This window comes from Gobio gobio (genome assembly GCF_949357685.1).
Source record: "Gobio gobio genome assembly, chromosome: 6".
Classification (NCBI taxonomy): Eukaryota; Metazoa; Chordata; class Actinopteri; order Cypriniformes; family Gobionidae; genus Gobio; species Gobio gobio.
Window position 1 is genome coordinate 48,083,811 of NC_137102.1, and position 19,074 is coordinate 48,102,884.

Below are 19,074 nucleotides of genomic sequence, written 5' to 3' on the forward strand. Positions count from 1 at the left end.
GGAGAGAGGAAATGTCTTTGCTGGCCATGCAGGCCTCACTGAGTCATCGGATTTCAACAAAAATATCTTCATTTGTGTTCTAAAGATGAACGGAGGTCTTACGGGTGTGGAACGGCATAAGGGTGAGTAATACATTACATTATTTTCAATTTTGGGTGAACTAACCCTCTAAGGACCCGCCTATAGGTGCATATTACTAGCGCGTTCTTTAAATAACAAAAATAAAATATTGCAGTCGATTTCAGTTGCCTCAAAATAGCAACGTGCCAACAACACGCCCGAACACGCCCATGGGTGAACAAATGGGCACTAATGCATTTGCTATTTAAACATAGTGGCACTGGACTTGAAAAAGATGCGTCAGGCCGAAACTTACAAAAAACATGTGTGTTGCGCCAGGTTTATGATAGGGCCCTATGTGTAAAAAGGTTTCCTGACCACGTTATATCCATCTAATGGTTGGACAAACTTATAGTCCTGCCCCAAACCCACATAGTAATTGGTTACGCCAGTATTGCTGTGTAAGGTTAGTTGGGATGTTTCTGAGCAATATTTTGATTACACTTAGTTGTGGTAACAGCAGTGTTCATTTTAATCTTCAGGTTTCTGTTTTAATCATAGTAAATAATCATAGGAAAAAAAAAAAAAAAATTATTCAGTATTTCATGTCATATTCCTTAATTTTAAGGCTGCATTTATTTGATCAAGAATACAGTAAAAAAAACAGTAACATTATGAAATATTAGTACAATTTAAAGAATTTTCAGTTTTAATGTTTTAAAATGTATTTTATCATTATGATGGCAAAGCTGAATTTTCAGCTTTGTTACTCTGATCTTAAGTGTCACATGATCCTTCATAAACCATTCTAATATGCTAATTTGGTGCTCAAGAAACATTTTAGTTTTTTATCACAATAAAAACAGGTGCTGCTTAACATTTCATTAAAAAAAAGTGTTTATTTAAAATTTTAAAAAAATACATAATTTTTTACTTTCAAAAACTTTTGATCAGTTTAATTCATGCTTAATTTATTTCAAAACTAATAAAAAAAAAATCGTTCTGACCCCAAACTTTTGAACGTCGGTGCATTATGCTGTCATTTTTTCCCCCTCCTCATATTTTCATCAAAGTTATAATTAAACCGTTTATTTATCACCATGACGCACATTGTTTAGCATCACTTGTCTTCGTTATTACTGATGAAACCTTTATGAGCATTTTTGTCTGTAATTCCTTTGAAGATATACACGCATTGAATGATTAACACACTTCACCTTTAATGGAGAAGGATGAATAAATGACCTCATCACCTGTGCGGTTTCACAGACTGTTGGTTTGATAATTGCGTCTGCTGGAAAATTTGGCAGCTCTCAGTGGCCGTAAAGGATCTTGAGTCCCTGAGGGCTGAGTGCTGATATGACAGCTGTTAACACACTAGAAACCTATCATTATAGTCTGTCCACAATTCTGTGTGTTGCTTTTCTGCATACACACACATTCATGCCCTTCGCTGCTGGGCAGATGGTGGCTTTGAGCGCAGGGTCCTTGAAGGAGACATTCACGCCGGGGAAGAGAAAGAGCACCAGACAACGATACGAAGATGAGAGCATGCTGTTACTAATGCCCCTGGAGGATGATGGGAGTTGCTTTGTTAAAGTACTTTCTGGCTGCTAACAAGCAGGAGGAAGATTCTAGGTCATAAAAATACACGTTTCCGCAACCTCACATGCCCGGCTTTGTGCACGGTTAGACCAAATTAAGTAGTCATATAATTTCTGATTTTTTCTCTGTTTGAAACATTAAGTTATATGAGTATGAGTAAAAAATATGAGTAATAGACATTGTCTGCCTTTTAAATTTTTTGGGGAATATTGCAGTGTTTATGATTTATCTGTGCACATCACTTTTTTAAATGTATGTGCAATCGTAATCTTTAATCAAAATAACTTCTCTTCTCTACTGACTTGTTTACTGGAGCGAGGGCGGGACAAACTGACATTTACATGAGATCAACCAATAGCAAACCACAACCATCTAGTCAATACTCCATGGACAAAATCAAGCCCTGCTTACATTTGTTCTTGTTTGAGAGGTGATTTCAACCCTCAATATACGTCACAGTATGTATAAAAAGACTGTCATAAATTCCATTTCATGCCGATTTTAAAGACCCCATGGAATCAAAATGGGTGTTTTGTGGCTTTTAGTTAACTTACAAGGATTGAAATTTGAAATTTGTTCTGTAAAGTCAATAAAAGAATCAGTTATTCAGGTAATTATTAGTATTATTTACATTAATTCATTTAGCAGATGTTTTTAACCAGGGCCAACAATATTCATAGTACCCAATGACAACTTTAAAGCATAAGATAATTCACTTTTAGCAGATATAATGCAACATATAAAACCAACTAGCAATCAACTAAAAAATTACTTACCCTCATGTCGTTCGACACCCGTAAGACCTCCGTTCATCTTCGGAACACAAATGAAGATATTTTAGTTGAAATCTGATGGCTCTGAAAGGCCTGCATTGGCACAATGGCACTTTACACTCTCAAGACCCTTAAAAGGTACTAAAGACGTCGTTACAAAGTCCATCTCACTACAGTGGTTCTAAAATAACTTTATGAATCGGCGAGAATAGTTTTTGTGTGCAAAAAACCCCCTAAATAACGACTTACATAGTGATGACGATTTCAAAACAAGGCATCATGAAGCTTCGAAGCGTTATGAATCAGCGAGTCGAATCAGCGGTTTGAATCGCCAAATTTCAGCAGTTTGGCGGTTTGACACGCGAACCGAATCATGATTCGGCTCACTGATTCATAACGCTTCGAAGCTTCATGATGCCTTGTTTTGAAATCGTCATCACTATGTAAGTAGTTAACCCTTTAAGAATGACTTCAGTGCCGTTCTTTGTTCTTTTCTCAAAGAAAAGCTTAACTCCAAGTCTTCCAGAGTCGCGGCCAAAGCCGATTCAAAAGACCGCTGTTCGTCAGCTTTGTTTACGAGTAGCACGCAGAACCTCCGCAACTCTGCCGTGACGTGCCGTCGTCATTATGTTAAGCCCGCCCACCGACTCTACACACGCTGTGATTGGCCTGACCAGAGTTTGGTTTTTCCAGCTCTCAGGTCTACCGAGAGTTGCTAGACTACACTCGCGGCAAAATAAATGTTCTGCCGCTAGGGTGCGTCTATATTTCTAGGCTAGTTTAAAATGAAAGTGAATGGAAATGACCTGTTTATATTTGACATTGAGTTACGTATGCTGCTAGCACAGCACAAGCAGAAACAAACGTGTTACTGCACTGGCATTAGCAAAGTTATTGCTCATTGAACAAAGCAACATGTGACATGCAATTATCCACAACCTAACCATAAGATCCACTCTTCTGCACAATGGTAACGGTCAAAACTTCAACATAAAGAAACTCTTTCTGTCAAACATAACTGAACATTAAACATTAACAGATTTCCCTTCACTCAAAAACACATAAAATAACACTTAATTTAACACATTTTACACTTAATTGCAAAGCATGTTGGGAACTAACAATTGTGTCTCTAAATAAATAAAATGCACAATTGAGCTAATTCTCTTAAAATAATAATAGTAATAATAATACTAATACTCTAATAAGAGTTAGTTGACATTGAGTTGCAAAGTTACTTATAGTAAATGGTAAAAACGGTAAATGGACTGCATTTATATAGCGCTTTCAACAGACCCATGGCCATCCAAAGCGATTTACATCTTGCCTCAAATTCACCCATTCATACACCAACGGCGATGTCAGCCATGCAAGGCGCCATCCAGCTCGTCGGGAGCAGCTGGGGTTAGGTGTCTTGCTCATGGACACCTCGACACTTGGTCAGGTGGAACCGGGGATTTAACTACCAACCTTCCGGTTTGTAGACAACCTACATGAACCACTGAGCCACTGCCGCCAATACTTATAAATAGGAGAATGTCTAAAATGTATCATTGAAATAAAGTGTAACCAAGGGGACAAAGGGACATTCCATGGTCTATTGGTATGTCCCGCACAAATGTCCTTTTTTTTAATTGGAAATATGACAACACAGACACACTTAAAAAAAAAAAAATCAATGTAAATAAAGTATCTATGTAAAAAAAAGCATCTATGTAAATAGTTTCAGCCTGACCTCCACACATACACAATATTTGTGTTTCAAAATAACAAACCCTACCCAACTCTTTATCTCTCACACACAAATCCCCTGTCAGCCTTTCCCAATTTGCAGCCATTTTTATTTTGCAAGTTTCCTCAGCAGTCAGCAGTTCTTCATCCAATTAAAAACAAAACAAAACACCAGAAAAAGTGCACCAGGAGAAGGGCAGCATACTAAATGGGTACCATTTAGTATGCAAGATTAGGATTAGTGTGACCCAAAATCCCAATGTACAAAAACTTTGAACTTTCTATTCAACTAAGAATCCTGAAAAAAAAAAAAAAGTATAATGGTTTCCACAAAAATACTAAGCTGCAAAACTGTTTTCAAATAGTATTATAATAAGAAATCAGCATATTAGAATAATTTCTGAAGGATCATGTGACACTGAAGACTGGAGTAATGATGCTGAAAATTCAGCTTTGCACCACAGGAATAAAGTATATTTTGGTAACATATTCACTATTAATTACGACTTTTGCCTCAAACTCCTAATTTACTGCTTATTAATAGTTAGTCAGGTATTTTTTGTAACGTTTAAGTTTAGATATTGGGTAGGATTAAGGGATGTAGAATATTGGTCGTGCAGAATAAAGCATTAATATGTGCTTTATAAGTAGGCTACTAATAACCAGCCAATATCCTAGTAATATGCATTGTAATAAGCAACTAGTTAATAGCGATAATTGAACCCTAAAATAAAGTGTTACCTACATTTTAAAATATTAAAACAGTTATATGTCACAATATTACTGTTTTACTTTATTTTTGGATCAAAGAAATGCTTGGTGAGCATAAGATACTTCTTTCAAAAAGCAAAAATAAAATAAAAAATCTTGCAGACCCCAAACCTTTGGACGCTAGTGTACTTTCAAGGCTTTTAGCCAGTTTTTGTACATATGAAGTTATATGGCTTTCATCAGACGTCATCAAGCAACTTCTATTTAAAAACTAATATATCCGTTTTAAATTAAGGCCATAGTATGATTGGTCCTTGTTTCAGAAGGCTATAAAACTTGCATGAAGTAACCAACAGATCATAGTTAATAGCAGTGTGTAAATAATGATAACTTTAGACAAGATGTTAATAGCCACTGTTTTAAATTGATTCTCTGTAATGATGGCTTTGGAAAGGAACCTCTGTGTGCTGTTCAGCATTAACCAGAGTGTTTTGACCTTCAGGTTAGACCCATAACTGCAGACGTGTGATGCTGACTTCATATACATTGGAGCAAGATAATTATTATAATGACGACAGTAATGCTGCAGATGAGGGCAGCTTTCATTGAGGAAAACACTCTCTCTCTGTTAACCACACTACTTTCTCATTCAGATGAGATGAGGCATGTCTGAAAGAACCCTTTCGCACGTACTTTCTTATGTCTTTTTGTGTCAAGCAACAACAAAAAACAACAACAAACCAAAAGCGCATTGACGTATGGCTGTACATTAGGCTGTAATGTGTGTGATCCAGGGTTTAGCGTTCACCTTGAGACAGGTTTGGTTATTTTCTGGATGGCCCAGCGGGTGTCAGAGGGTCATTAATCAGAGGCTGAGAGAGATCAATAAACCTGATCATTAGTCTCATCAGCTGCTAACGGCGAGCTGAGATCATCTGATTCGCCTCCAGATCTGGCACTTCACCCAGGAGAAACTGTTTAGTGTCATGTTCACTGTGTTTCATGCTGGGATGTTGCTGGCTAAGAGAAGCAACCGTGGTTGATGGATTTTTACTGTCACAGGAAAAGCAGGTCTGCTTGCTTTGACAAAGAAGAAATAGACTAGAAATAGGAAGAGTGATCAATTCTGTTGTTACTGTCATTGTGTCTTTAATGCCATTGGTTGTGAAGTGTCTTGTCATCAGGATGTGACATTAACACTCGCCAACCTGCCAAATGCGGATGAATTTCAGCAGTGGCATGTAACCCAGTCATTCCCACTAGCCACTTTGGTGAGTTAAATTATATACATACAAGTGCAATGTGTTGTCGAAAATATACATTTTTCAATATTGATACTGAAATATCTGAAACGCTTCCAATACAAATTTTCTGCAGGCTCTCATCTCTCCGACAGCAAGTTGACACACAAACCCGCCTCCCCTCACTCACTCGTTTCATTTGCTCCGGATGAATATTGTTGGTGTTACAGGGCTTGAATTTCTGCGTGGCATAATTTTACTCATTCCCGAAGATTTTCGAGCACATAAAGCCACCTCTCAGTACTAAATTGAGTTATTTTTCGCTGCTTATTGCACTTAAAGGTCCCGTTCTTCGTGTTTTTTTGAAGCTTTGATTGTGTTTACAGTGTGCAATATAACATGTGTTCATGTTTCGCGTGTAAAAAAACACAGTATTTTTCACACAATGTACTTATCTGTGTACCGCTGTTTTCACTGTCCTAAAAACGGCTGGTGATTTCCTCTTTCTATGAAGTCCCTCCTTCAGAAATACGTAACGAGTTCTGATTGTGCAAGCGCTTACCGTGTTGTAATTCGACCGCAGCTTAGCGCACGTGCCAGCAGTTCCTGTGTTGTGATTCGACAGCAGCTTAGCGCATGTTGGAAAGGTCACGCCTCTTAACGGAGAGATGTATGCGTTCAATAATCTCTACAGCGTCCCTGGGAAAGCCAAACAAAGGTGATTTGACTCCTGGATGAAAATAACAGCGTCTCGACGACAAGGCGATAAACCCACTCAACGCAACAGTTCCTTTTCTCCACGCGACACGTCCGCTTCTCCACGTGGGACAGCAACAAGACCGCGCCCCCTTTTTCGCGTTTCTTTGTGGCCGGAGGTTAGTCTGTTCTACTGCTCTACTGACGTAATTAAAGAAGGAAGTACCAGGATGTAGTCCAAGCCAGCCGTTCACTGTAGGCTTTGAAAGGGAACTTCTGTTAAATAAAATATCTCGCTTGGCATTGAACTTTGAGCTTTATAATTTTACAGGTATTATTTATGCTCTAACAGCAACATTACACACTAACTAAAGTTTGAACAATGGGATCATGCGGAATGGGACCTTTAAACAGTCAAATACACACAAAATACTGTCAAAATGCCAGTATTCACGAAAACATAGTCAGTTGTGTTAAGTGAACATAAACAGTTGAGAAAGAAAACGCATGTGTAAACAGTATAATGGTTCCGTGTGTCACGTCTTAAAGTGACAGCAGCCTAATATACAGTGGTGGCCAAAATTATTAGAAAACTTTGCATATGGAAGTCGTCTTATTGAGCCTGGTTTTATTTTCCAAGAAGACATTCTTTTAACTATTGCCGGAAGGAATCTGCTGGAACATTGAAAATGATGGTCCGGACCTCAACGCCATGGAGCACATTTGGGGAAAGTTGGAAAATAAACTGGATAGATCTATTGTGCATTCAAATGAAAGCCTTTGGCTTCAGTTGCAGAAGGCATGGGGTAACATTAGTGTTGAAGTTCTCAGAGGAGATATATTGACAATGTCAGAGAGATATGCTGCTATAATTGCTGCAAAAGGTGTAGGCGATCACGGCGGCCGCGGCACCTGGGGGTAAGGACATAGAGGTGAGAGAACGGAGCTGGTAGCACGAGGAGCGACAGAGACAAGAGAGTGGAGAGAGGAGAAAAGAAAAGAGAGAAAAAAAATGTCTGGTCCGGTTCCCGGACACATTGTCGCTCGGTCCTCAGCCAGCCGAGAGGTTCTTCTTCGCGGTGCCATGCGATGGCATTGGATGCTTGGTGGACGGCTCGATCCTCCTCCGCCCCCTGGCGGCCGGCGGTGGCTCCTCCTACTGAGGGAGCTGGCAGCGAGTCCCACGCTCCCTGCTCCTCCCCTAAATGGCGGACGGCAGCAGGCTCCGGCTCACGGCAAACGCCGGCGACTCCTCCGGTCCCTCTCGGACGGCAGCCACCCCGCCTCAATCCAGGGGCACGGCAGCGAGCTCTCCGTCCCACCGGATCTTCACTCGCTCCAGCACCACCGCCTCGGGCAGCCCCTCGTGGGTCTTCATTCATCTGTGCTGCCCGACCTCCTCAGCACCGCGATCACCCTCAGCAGTGAGGGCTCTTCGACAGCATGTCCCTCCTTCCTCCCAGGTTTCGACACCAATGTAACGGGGTTCGTTCGTGTGGGAAGAAGGAGGCGGGAACCGGAGAACATTTAAAAAGACTTTAATAAAATAAATCAACAAAATAACATAACCGGCGGCAGTCCCTCACGGACGACTGCTGCCTACGTACAAAACAAACATAACCAAAACACAACATAAAATCCAGGCCTGGTCCTCTCTCGTCCTTCACTGACGTCGCTCCTCTTTTATTCTCCCGTCACTCCTCCGTGAGACACGAGGCCGATGCGGCACGCAGCTGGCGCTCATCATCACTAATGACCATGGCCTCGTCCCGCTCTCACGGTCCCTCAGCCTCGCTGCTCGCTACATGTACCAAATGTTAAAGTTAAAAGTGGAAAAAAACAGTACGACTCACTTCATCTGATATTTGATGGTCAGAGCAACCATCTGCATGTTTCATGAACATTATGAAATTAAATCATGTTTTGGAGGCAAAAAGATAAATATTTTCAAATGTGTCAGGTGTTCTAATAATTTTGGCCACCTCTGTACCTGCTGCCAAATTATTAGATCTATAATAAAAAAAATGTAAATGGCCGTTTCCCCCCATGGTATCGATGTCAAAATTGTGGCCAGTGAAAATGCTGTGTGGCTAGTAACTTTTAAACCACAGTGGCTGGTAAGGAAAAAAGTTAATGTCAAGCCCTGCTTGTCATTGTGTTTCGAATTTAACTTGTGTGCAAAATCAGAATATGACATAAAACATTTGCATATAAAGCAGCGTTTCCATCCCATGCGTTCGAGAGAACAAAAAATCGTCACTTTCTGGGAAATTGGCACAAAATATCGGTAATGAAAATAATTTTAGCAATCAGGGAAGCCACAGGCGAAATGCAATAAATGCTGTCATGTTGTCTTGCGTTCAGAGGTGGATGCCTGGTGTTTGGGAATGCAATCATGTGAGACTTCTGGAAGGTCATTATACCAAGTCATTCTGATGACAGACTTTGGCTCAGGCATTTCAGAATGATCAAACCAACATTTGAGATGCTGTGCATTGAAATGAGTCCTGATTTGTCCAGGTATTCAATCACGTCCTCTGCTGATGTAAAGTCGTGAGTTTTGTTGCGCATCAAGGGATTTATTTTGGTAAATGTGTTTCCATTTCTTATCGATTATCCATCTAAAATGAGCAGAAGTTTTTTTATGTGCATATTTAGAATATATGCGCATCTTGGGGTTTCCATCCAGCTTTTTTTGTGCAACATCTCAAAATTCACATAAATACTGGTGGATGGAAACAGCTGTCGAGATCAAACCTGGTGAAACTCATCTTGATTTGCCATATTTGAATTGAATGCGATACAGCAGAAGGAAAGATTTTGAGCGAATCACGATACTTGGACTATACTTTTATGATACTTTTCCACAGAAGAACTAACCCTTTCAGAATCAAAACTCATAGTTTAAGCACATCAATCTAGGATTAACTTGTGATCAGCCAACTAGAAAACATTTCTTTTAAACTGGGAGAAAGACGGTGTGACTTTCTTCTCATTCCTGTTGTGTTTTCAGTGGAAGTCTGGAAGTTTCTCTTTCTATTCTCTCTCTTTCTTCTCTCACACTCTAGGCAGATTCCATGTTGACACCAGAAAGTGTGAATTATTCATTTCTTCAGGCAGATGAAGAATGGGTGGCAGGGGCACGTGATGCACTCACACTCATGCACACTAACTACACAAACACTCCAACATGCTCATGGGCACAAATACACTACCATTCAAAGTCAGTATACAAACGTATTACGTTTATTCAACAAGGCATTCAATTGATCAAAGGTGACAGTTAAGACAGTATAAGGTTACAACATTTTTTTTCTCTCAAATAAATGCTATTCTTTTGAACTTTCTATTCATCAAAGTATGTTGAAAAAGTATCGCAGTTTTCACAACAACAACAAAAAATAAATATTAGGCAGCACAACTGTTTTCAACATTGATTATAATAAGAAATATTTCTTGATAATCAAATCAGCAAATTAGAATGATTTCTGAAGGGTCATGTGACGCTGAAGACTGGAGTAATGATGCTGAAAATTGAGCTTTCCATCACAGGAATAAATTACTTTTTAAAATATATTAAAATAGAAAACGGTTATTTTAAATTGTAAGAATACTTCACACCATTACAGTTTTGACTGGCAGCTTTGGTGAGCATAAAAGACTTTCAAAAACCCTTACAAACCCCAACCTTTTATCTAAAGCTTTCTATAAACTAAAGACTTACCCTAAAGGCTTTTTAGCAGTTTTAGATTAAAAAAAAATGACTTTATTATTTTTACTTTTGACAATGTCCCTTGACATCTTCAAAGGGTGATTTTGTCATACTTTGCTCAATTTTTTCCATAAAGTAAACCTGCAGCTTGTAAACCCGTATACACACATCAAAACGTAGCTGTAAGGTACATTACTGTGCATTGCATTTTTCTCCTGGCTGCATCTGTGAGAGTTTTTTAAAGATAAATCTGCAACCTCAGTTCCCCATATGATCAGCATATAATCCATTAAAAAAGTGATTCAAGTTGATTCTATTGAAGGTTCGGCATGGGTGGAAGTAATTTAAATCACAATGTCACATTGAAATGACACAATGAATACATTACAGATGAAAAGTTTGTCATAGAATTTTAAAGGGATAGTTCATCCTAAAATGACAGTGACTGTTTGTCCTCTGTGCATGGCTATGCAATGTGTGTGTTTGTGAGAGCACTGCAGTTCTCGTTTCTTCAGTTGAATATCTCCAGACAGGAACACTTTTCTGATGACAGTCAGAATGACATTTGACAGATGTGAATGCTTACGCTTAGATGCTAATTTCTTGTTGCGACAAACACAACGGATATATTCACCTCAGAGAAGAAGATACATGGGTTGTATTTCATGTCACTGTTTTATCCATCTTGATTTCTCATTAGTGGTGGATAAAGTACTTGAAAGCCATACTTGAGTAAGTATAGATATCTTACCTGAAAATGACTTTGGCAGAAGCTAAAGTCACTGTTTAGAATATTACTTGAGTAAAAGTTTTAAAGTATGTGATATTTATTGTACTAAAGTATGAAAATATTTTTTTATATATTAAACGTACTTGTATTGTACGTTGTATTGTACATTAAGTATTGAAAGGAAAAGTACAAGTAAATACAAAAGGAGCAAAAAAATATTATATAATTTTTTTTCTATTCACAGTTCGAGCAGCAAGATTGTGTTCAGCTTCACTCTCTTCCGCTTTGTTTTGTTTTTTTATAAAAAAAATTGCTAAATATTTATTGTTAAGTTATACGTAAGTATATTTCACACATTATTTGCTTCTATTTTAGAACACTTGATGATTATCTAATCAAAATATGTGTTACAGTGCCGATAAAAAATAACGGAAATCGAAAGCATTTCTGATTTATTATGTTTCTGTTAGCTGCATGATGAGGATATAGTTTACATATGCAATTTCGCTGGATAACGTATGCATAAAAGCGAACAAATGGATGAAAAATATATGGTAATAATCCTGATATTAAACAGTTGGGACAGATTTGTGTGTTTTTTTTTTGTCATATTGTTTCAACCCCTTGAGGTACTATTAGCGTCCTCTCAGCTTCGTCGGCAAACATACTGCGATTCTCCACTAATGCAGCATCAACAAAGTTAATTGCTTTATAGTGATATGAAAACATGTACTGTAGTATACACTGTATGATATACCATTTAGTTGTCTATGTTTTAAGGGATTAGTTCACTTTTAAATAAACTTTTGCTGATAATTTACTCACTCCCATGTCATCCAAGATGTCCAATTGTCCATGTCTTTCTTTCTTCAGTTGAAAAGAAATTAAGGTTTTTGATGAAAACATTCCAGGGTTTTTCTCCATATAATGGACTTCAATGGGCCCCAAACGATTCAAGGTCCAAATGAAAGTTTCAGTACAGCTTCAAAGGGCTTTAAACGATACCAGACGACGAATAAGGGTCTTATCTAGCGAAATAATCGGTCATTTAAAAAAAAAAATATATATTTTTTATGTTTTATAAGCACAAATGCTCGCCTTGCTTGGTTCTGTGATGTGCGTTCGTGACGTCACGTAATACGCAATTACGGACGGCGTCACCAGTTAATTTTGGGTGAACTAAAAAGCACCTCTAAAACGCTGTTGCTCAGTAACGGTGGAAATCCATTTTGTTCGGTTATGCAGCGAGATGGAAACAGGGTCTCACCAGCTGACTCAATGACTGATTCTAATGGCGGGATTGAAATGCTCCAGTCGTGGCAGCATTGAGATTCTTTCTCTGTTGGCAATGGTTGGCATTTGCCACATGTGCACCTCCACGTCTCGTTAGATCTTCGTCTGCCCGATGCTTGAGAGGTGTGTGTCGCCGCAGCAGTCTCTTCCATCTGCCTGATATCTTCCTCTGTGTATTACGGTTCAAAAAGGTAGGGCAGGGCGAAAAACTCCATCTCATCTTCTCCTCGAAGTTCAAAATCGTCCGACATCGTTGTTTTACCTTTTAACTCCCTTTTTTTGTAAACGACGTTAGTATGTGCACGTTCAACTTGTAAACACTGACTCGGTACTTCCGCCTACGTCAAGCGTGACGTTTTCAACCTAATTGCGTATTATGCGACGTCACGAACGCGCATCACAGAACCGAGCAAGGCAAGTATTTGTGCTTATAAAACGTAAACTTTTTTTTTTTTGCTAGATAAGACCCTTATTCATCGTCTGGTATCATTTAAAGCCCTTTGAAGCTGTACTGAAACTGTCATTTGGACCTTGAACCGTTTGGAGCCCACTGAAGTCCATTATATGGAGAAAAATCCTGGAATGTTTTCATCAAAAACCTTAATTTCTTTTCGACTGCAGAAAGAAAGACATGGACATCTTGGATGACATGGGGGTGAGTAAATTATCAGCAAAAGTTGATTTAAAGTGAAATAATCCTTTAAAAAAAATGTAAGGTGTCCCGCTCTGTGCAGCTTGCAGCCTCACGTGAGGTGTCAAAACAAACTCCATGAGGCATCAGTGAGTATTTATTTAGAAGCCTCTAGAAGCCGCTCTCGTAATGTATAATGCCATCAGACCCTTCTCAGCCGCTCCAGCAACGGAAGCAACCCGGAAAATGAAATCAACTGCGGTTGTGCGAGCACTTGTTTGCACATGCTTGCTTGCAGTCTGTGTTCTTCCGACTTTATTTTGTAGTAAGTAAGGAAACACTTTGGGGAAATGTATCGGAGTAAAAGTATACATTTTATTTAGGAAATGTAGTGGAGTAAAAGTAAAAGTTGACAGAAATATAAAAACTTAAGTAAAGTACAGATTCTCCTAAAAATAAGTTATTATTACTTTGTTACATTACACCACTGTTTCTCACAAATTGTGTGCTTTATTGCGTAGCCTTGCACAGGCTTTTCTTCAAATAATACATTCAATTTTGGTTTGTTTTTAAACAAACCCTATCGTATACCGCCAGAACACTTGGAATAAACGCCATGTGTTGCATGGGATCACTCTGTGATACTTCTGCATCTTTTTTTGAAGTTTGATGCTGGTCACTGCCATTATTTTGACAAGTGCTAGTGGGACATTTTTTAAGAAATCCTTTTGTGGTCTGTAAAACGAAAGAAGGACAAACGACATATAGAACAACTGTAGATGGGCAGCATGTGGACTTAGGGTGCACAGAAAATATTGATATTTATCTGGACATGATGGTAGAGATTATCATATGTAATGATGACAATAATGTAGGTAACTCTCATAATGATAATAATAGTAGTAATCAGGTGATTTGTTTTGCCCCACAGGTCAGCCGTGTTTTGAAACCCGGAGGCCGCTTCATCTCTGTTACATTTGCGCAGCCACATTTCCGTAAGAGACTCTACGCTCGAGCAAAGTACAACTGGTCTATCAAGCACTATCACTATGGCAGCAGCTTCCACTACTTCCTGTATGTTCTCACCAAAGGGGAGGAGCTTAGCCCAGAGGATGCTGCATTGGAGAAGAGACTGCTCGAGGAAACTGAGGCTTCACCCACTGATGTAAAATTTCAGGAAGTGGATTCTGAGGACTTCCTGAATAACATTGGATTATAGGGACTTGTACATCATGCCAATCAAAAGACTGCTGACCGAAGTTGTACATACTCCTTCATTAATATTTTTTTATGCTCCTATCCTAATAGATTCGATCACCCAAAAATGACAATAGTTTTCACTCATGTTGTTCCAAATGTATTTCTTCCGTGGGAAAAAAAACATTAAGTGTTTTTTTTTAATTCACTTTCATCTACTTTTGTGATTCAGGGAGGAAAGAAAGTCATACAGGTTTTTGAAACAACATGTGGGTGAGTAAATGATGACAGAATTTTCATTTTGGGGGGAACTATCCCTTTAACACTTTGCTGGCCTATAAAAAGATCGCTCTGTTTTTATGGTGACGTTACAAAACGCAGCCTCTTCTCTTTAAGGTCCTGTGAACTTTTGAAAAGCCATGTTTGACTTGTATGCCACACTGTATCGGTTTTTAAAGGGTTAGTTCACCCAAAAATGAAAATTCTGTCATTAATTACTCACCCTCATGTCGTTCGACACCCGTAAGACCTCCGTTCATCTTCGGAACAGAAATGAAGATATTTTAGTTGAAATCTGATGGCTCTGAAATGGCTCTGAACTAAAGACGTCGTTACAAAGTCCATCTCACTACAGTGGTTCTAAAATAACTTTATAAATCGGCGAGAATAGTTTTTGTGCGCAAAAAAACCCTAAATAACCACTTATCATGAAGCTTCGAAGCGTTATGAATCAGCGAGTCGAATCAGCGGTTTGCCAAATTTCAGCAGTTTGGCGGTTTGACACGCGATCCGAGTCATGATTCGGCTCATTGATTCATAACGCTTCGAAGCTTCATGATGCCTTGTTTTGAAATCGTCATCACTATGTAAGTCGTTATTTAGGGTTTTTTTGCGCACAAAAACTATTCTCGCAGCTTTATAAAGTTATTTTAGAACCACTGTAGTGAGATGGACTTTGTAACGACGTCTTTATACCTTTTAAGGGTCTTGAGAGTGAACCGTGCCATTGTGCCAATGGAGGCCTTTCAGAGCCATCAGATTTCAACTAAAATATCTTCATTTCTGTTCCGAAGATGAACGGAGGTCTTACGGGTGTCGAACGACATGAGGGTAAGTAATTAATGACAGAATTTTAATTTTTGGGTGAACTAACCCTTTAAGTCGGTTCAATGCATTGACTTGGAGCGACAATAAGCTTGTAAACAAATATCTTGTCTGTTTTTTAGAAGCTTTTTATACCATGATTTTTAGGACTCTTTCATGTGCAGTTTAAAGGAACACGCCACTTTTTTGAAAATAGGCTAATTTTCCAACTCCCCTAGAGTTAAACAGTTGAGTTTTACCGTTTTCGAATCCATTCAGCCGATCTCCGGGTCTGGCAGGAGCACTTTTAGCATAGCTAAGCATACATCATTGAATCTGATTAGACCGTTAGCATCTCGCACAAAACAATTACTTAAGGGCTTCGATATTTTCCCTATTTAAAATTTGACTCTTCTGTAGTTACATCGTGTACTAAGACTGACGGAAAATGAAAAGTTGCAATTTTCTAGGCCGATATGGCTAGGAACTATTCTCTCATTCCTGCGTAATAATCAAGGAACTTTGCTGCCGAACCATGGGTGCAGCGGCGTAATGATATTACGCAGGTCGAATCAGATTCAATGATTTATGCTAAGCTATGCTAAAAGTGCTACCGCCAGACCCGGAGATTGGCTGAATGGATTCGATAAGGGTAAAACTCAACTGTTTAACTCTAGGAGAGTTCAATTTTCAGAAATAGTGGCGTGTTCCTTTAACTGTATTTCGTATTCTCTCTCTCTGGCCTATTTCTCTGTGTGATTGTGTTGATTGGTCTGACAAGGTTGAGTGCTTGACATCTGCACACTTGTGCAGAGACAAATCTGTCACAAAAGCTTCTCAAACAACAAATAAACAGACAGAAAACAAACAACCCGGCTGTGTGCCAGAATATGACAGACGTGTGTGTGTGTGTGTGTGCGGCTGTTTTGGATGAGGAATGGCTGCAGTGAATCGGAGGAGGCCATTAATAAACCAGAAATCATCTATTTTTAATTTAGCTCTGAAATGTAATTACTGTCTATTTTTAAGATTTGAGGAAGGTGCCTGAATTTCAGAACAGCTTCCTGTGTGCCAATGTGAACATTGATTGAAATGCTACACTGTGATTTTTAATAGTAAATAGAGGAAGGTTAGTCTTAAATCAGGAGAGCCCAAGGCACATGTAAACCCACTTTATGTTGTGAATGTTTGCCATGGCATTACAAGGTGGTTCTGAGTAGTTCCTAGATGATTTCTTCATACGAGGCCATCTACAAGTATATTTTCATCCTTAGTTATGCTTGGGTAAATCTATTGGATTTTTTTTTTCATCCACTTTACTGTCTTCTAGGGAAAATTGGAGGTTTGATCGCTTAGAAAAGTAATAGCACATCTTTCCTCAAAAAACTTGCACAATTTGAGGAACTATTCATGTCTCTGTGGGATGAGTTATGCACCCAAATTAATACTGAAGGGGATGGATTTCGAAGCTCTAACCTTGTGCAAAGATGGTGAGCAATGGTTAATAAATGGCAATGGTTCATATACCAGTAGCAGTTTCATAAACTTTTAGTTCAGAGTTGATCATTGAATGCATCATCTGTGAAAGCTGATGATGTAGTCACAGGTCTTTCCCCTTCACTGAAGCACTAAGAAATGACGTCAGGGCAGGGATGGTATCAGATGGCCCCTGGTATCGGGTGAGCCGTAGGTATCAGGTGTAAATTTGTTCTGTGATCGTATCCTCACGCCATGCTGTGAAATGGTTCTTCTGGAACTTAGTGCTGTCTAAACACCATAAAGCTGCTGTGGAGAACAGGAGACCCTGATTAGTCTAATGGCTGGTTATGTTTTTTTTTACACCCTTGCGATGCAAACCCACATGCAAGTTTTACTTTTTTTATTGACATTTAAGACCATGAACTTTAATAATGTACTTTTGAATAATTGATTGAGTAATTTCAGTAGTGTGCTTGTAAGATATTTTCTGAGATGGTGTCTTGTCTAAATCAGCTCACCAAATTTAATTGGATAATGTGGCTTTTAAATGTCATAAACAGTTGTTGCACTGACGATAATGCAACATTTTTGAAGGATACAGTAGATAGATAGATGGATACATAGATGGATAGACGGATAGATAGATCCTGCAGATTGGTGGATGGATGGATGGTTAGATAGATAGATGGATAGATAGATTGGTGTATGGATGGATGGATGGATAAATACATAGCTGGATGGATACATAGATGGATGTTAGATAGATAGATAGATACATAGATAGATGGATAGATGGATAGATGGTTAGATGGATAGAGAGATAAATAGATGGATTGATGGATGGATGGATGGATACATAGATAGATGGATGGATACATAGATGGATGTTCGATAGATAGAGAGATGGATAGATGAATACATGGATGGATACATAGATGGATAGACGGATAGATAGATTGGTGGATGGATGGATGGATACATAGATGGATGTTAGATAGATAGGTACATAGATAGATGTTAGATAGATAGATGGATGGTTAGATAAATAGATGGATAGAGAGATAAAGGGATGGATGGATGGATGGATACTTAGATGGATGTAAGATAGATAGAGAGATGGATAGATGAATACATGGATGGATGGATACATAAATGGATAGACGGATAGATAGATTGGTGGATGGATGGATACATAGATCGATAGACGGATAGATAGATTGATGGATGGATAAATGCATAGATGGATGTTAGATAGATAGATAGATAGTAGGGATGAAACGATTACCGGTTTCACGATAAACCACGATAAAATGTAGTGACGGTTAGTAATATCGTATAAAATGTAATTATCATTAAAACCGCGTGTGATTATCACGATTTTAAAACTTGCGGTAAATCTTGTCCAGTCAGCGTCAGTCTGGCGCAGACGCAGCGCTGTTTTCTGAATGAGAAGAAATGGCAGAAGGCAGTGACAGCACCGGGAGATTTTTCAGATATCTAAAAGGACCAAATCTGAGGCGTTGTCATATTTTGGCTTTTACAATAGTCCTGAGGGAAACTTAATCGAAGATGGTCACCCTGTCTGCAGAACATGCCAGAATAAAGTCGCTGTAATAGGGGGAACACTTCAAAACTACGAACGCAAGGCAAGTGGACTTTGACCTCAATACCAAAACTACGTCTGGGAAATAATAACGTGAAGCGAACGAACAAGTTCAGACAAGACTAGGGCGACATTTAAGGGATAATAATCAGGGTTTGCCATTAACAACCGCCGTTTGCGGGTGTAAGTTAACGTTATTTCGGCTGCACACTAGCCACTCTGCTGTTGAACCTATTATAGTCTTCTCAAAATCCATCTGTTATAATCGCGTGCGCATTATAACCACTCACACGTGTTTATATTGAGTTTATGAATGCAATGTCTCATTATCAGAGGCGTTCAGATTAGCCGGAATTTTGTTCAGAGCACGCGCCGCTCTCACGCGCTGAAATCTACACTAAAAACAGAGATGTGTGTGTGATGTACGCAAGAGATTCACTCATCATACAGTGGATGACTGTTTTTGTTCTATTTCAGCAGCGAAAATAGTTTCAAACAAACACAGCAGAACCACAGCGCGTCTGATGTG

General features: G+C 38.9%; 1 protein-coding gene across 1 annotated transcript in view; it reads left to right on the plus strand.

The window, feature by feature from the left end:
* Nucleotides 1–14,402, plus strand: part of ece2a (endothelin converting enzyme 2a) — a gene marked incomplete at its 3' end in the record, with an annotated part of 142,362 nt that extends 127,960 nt beyond the window's left edge. The window contains exon 4 of the mRNA XM_079818962.1: nucleotides 14,115–14,402. Within this exon, the coding sequence (XP_079675088.1) occupies nucleotides 14,115–14,402 (288 nt within the window). The remainder of the gene's footprint in view (nucleotides 1–14,114) is intronic.
* Nucleotides 14,403–19,074: the final 4,672 nt, after the last annotated feature.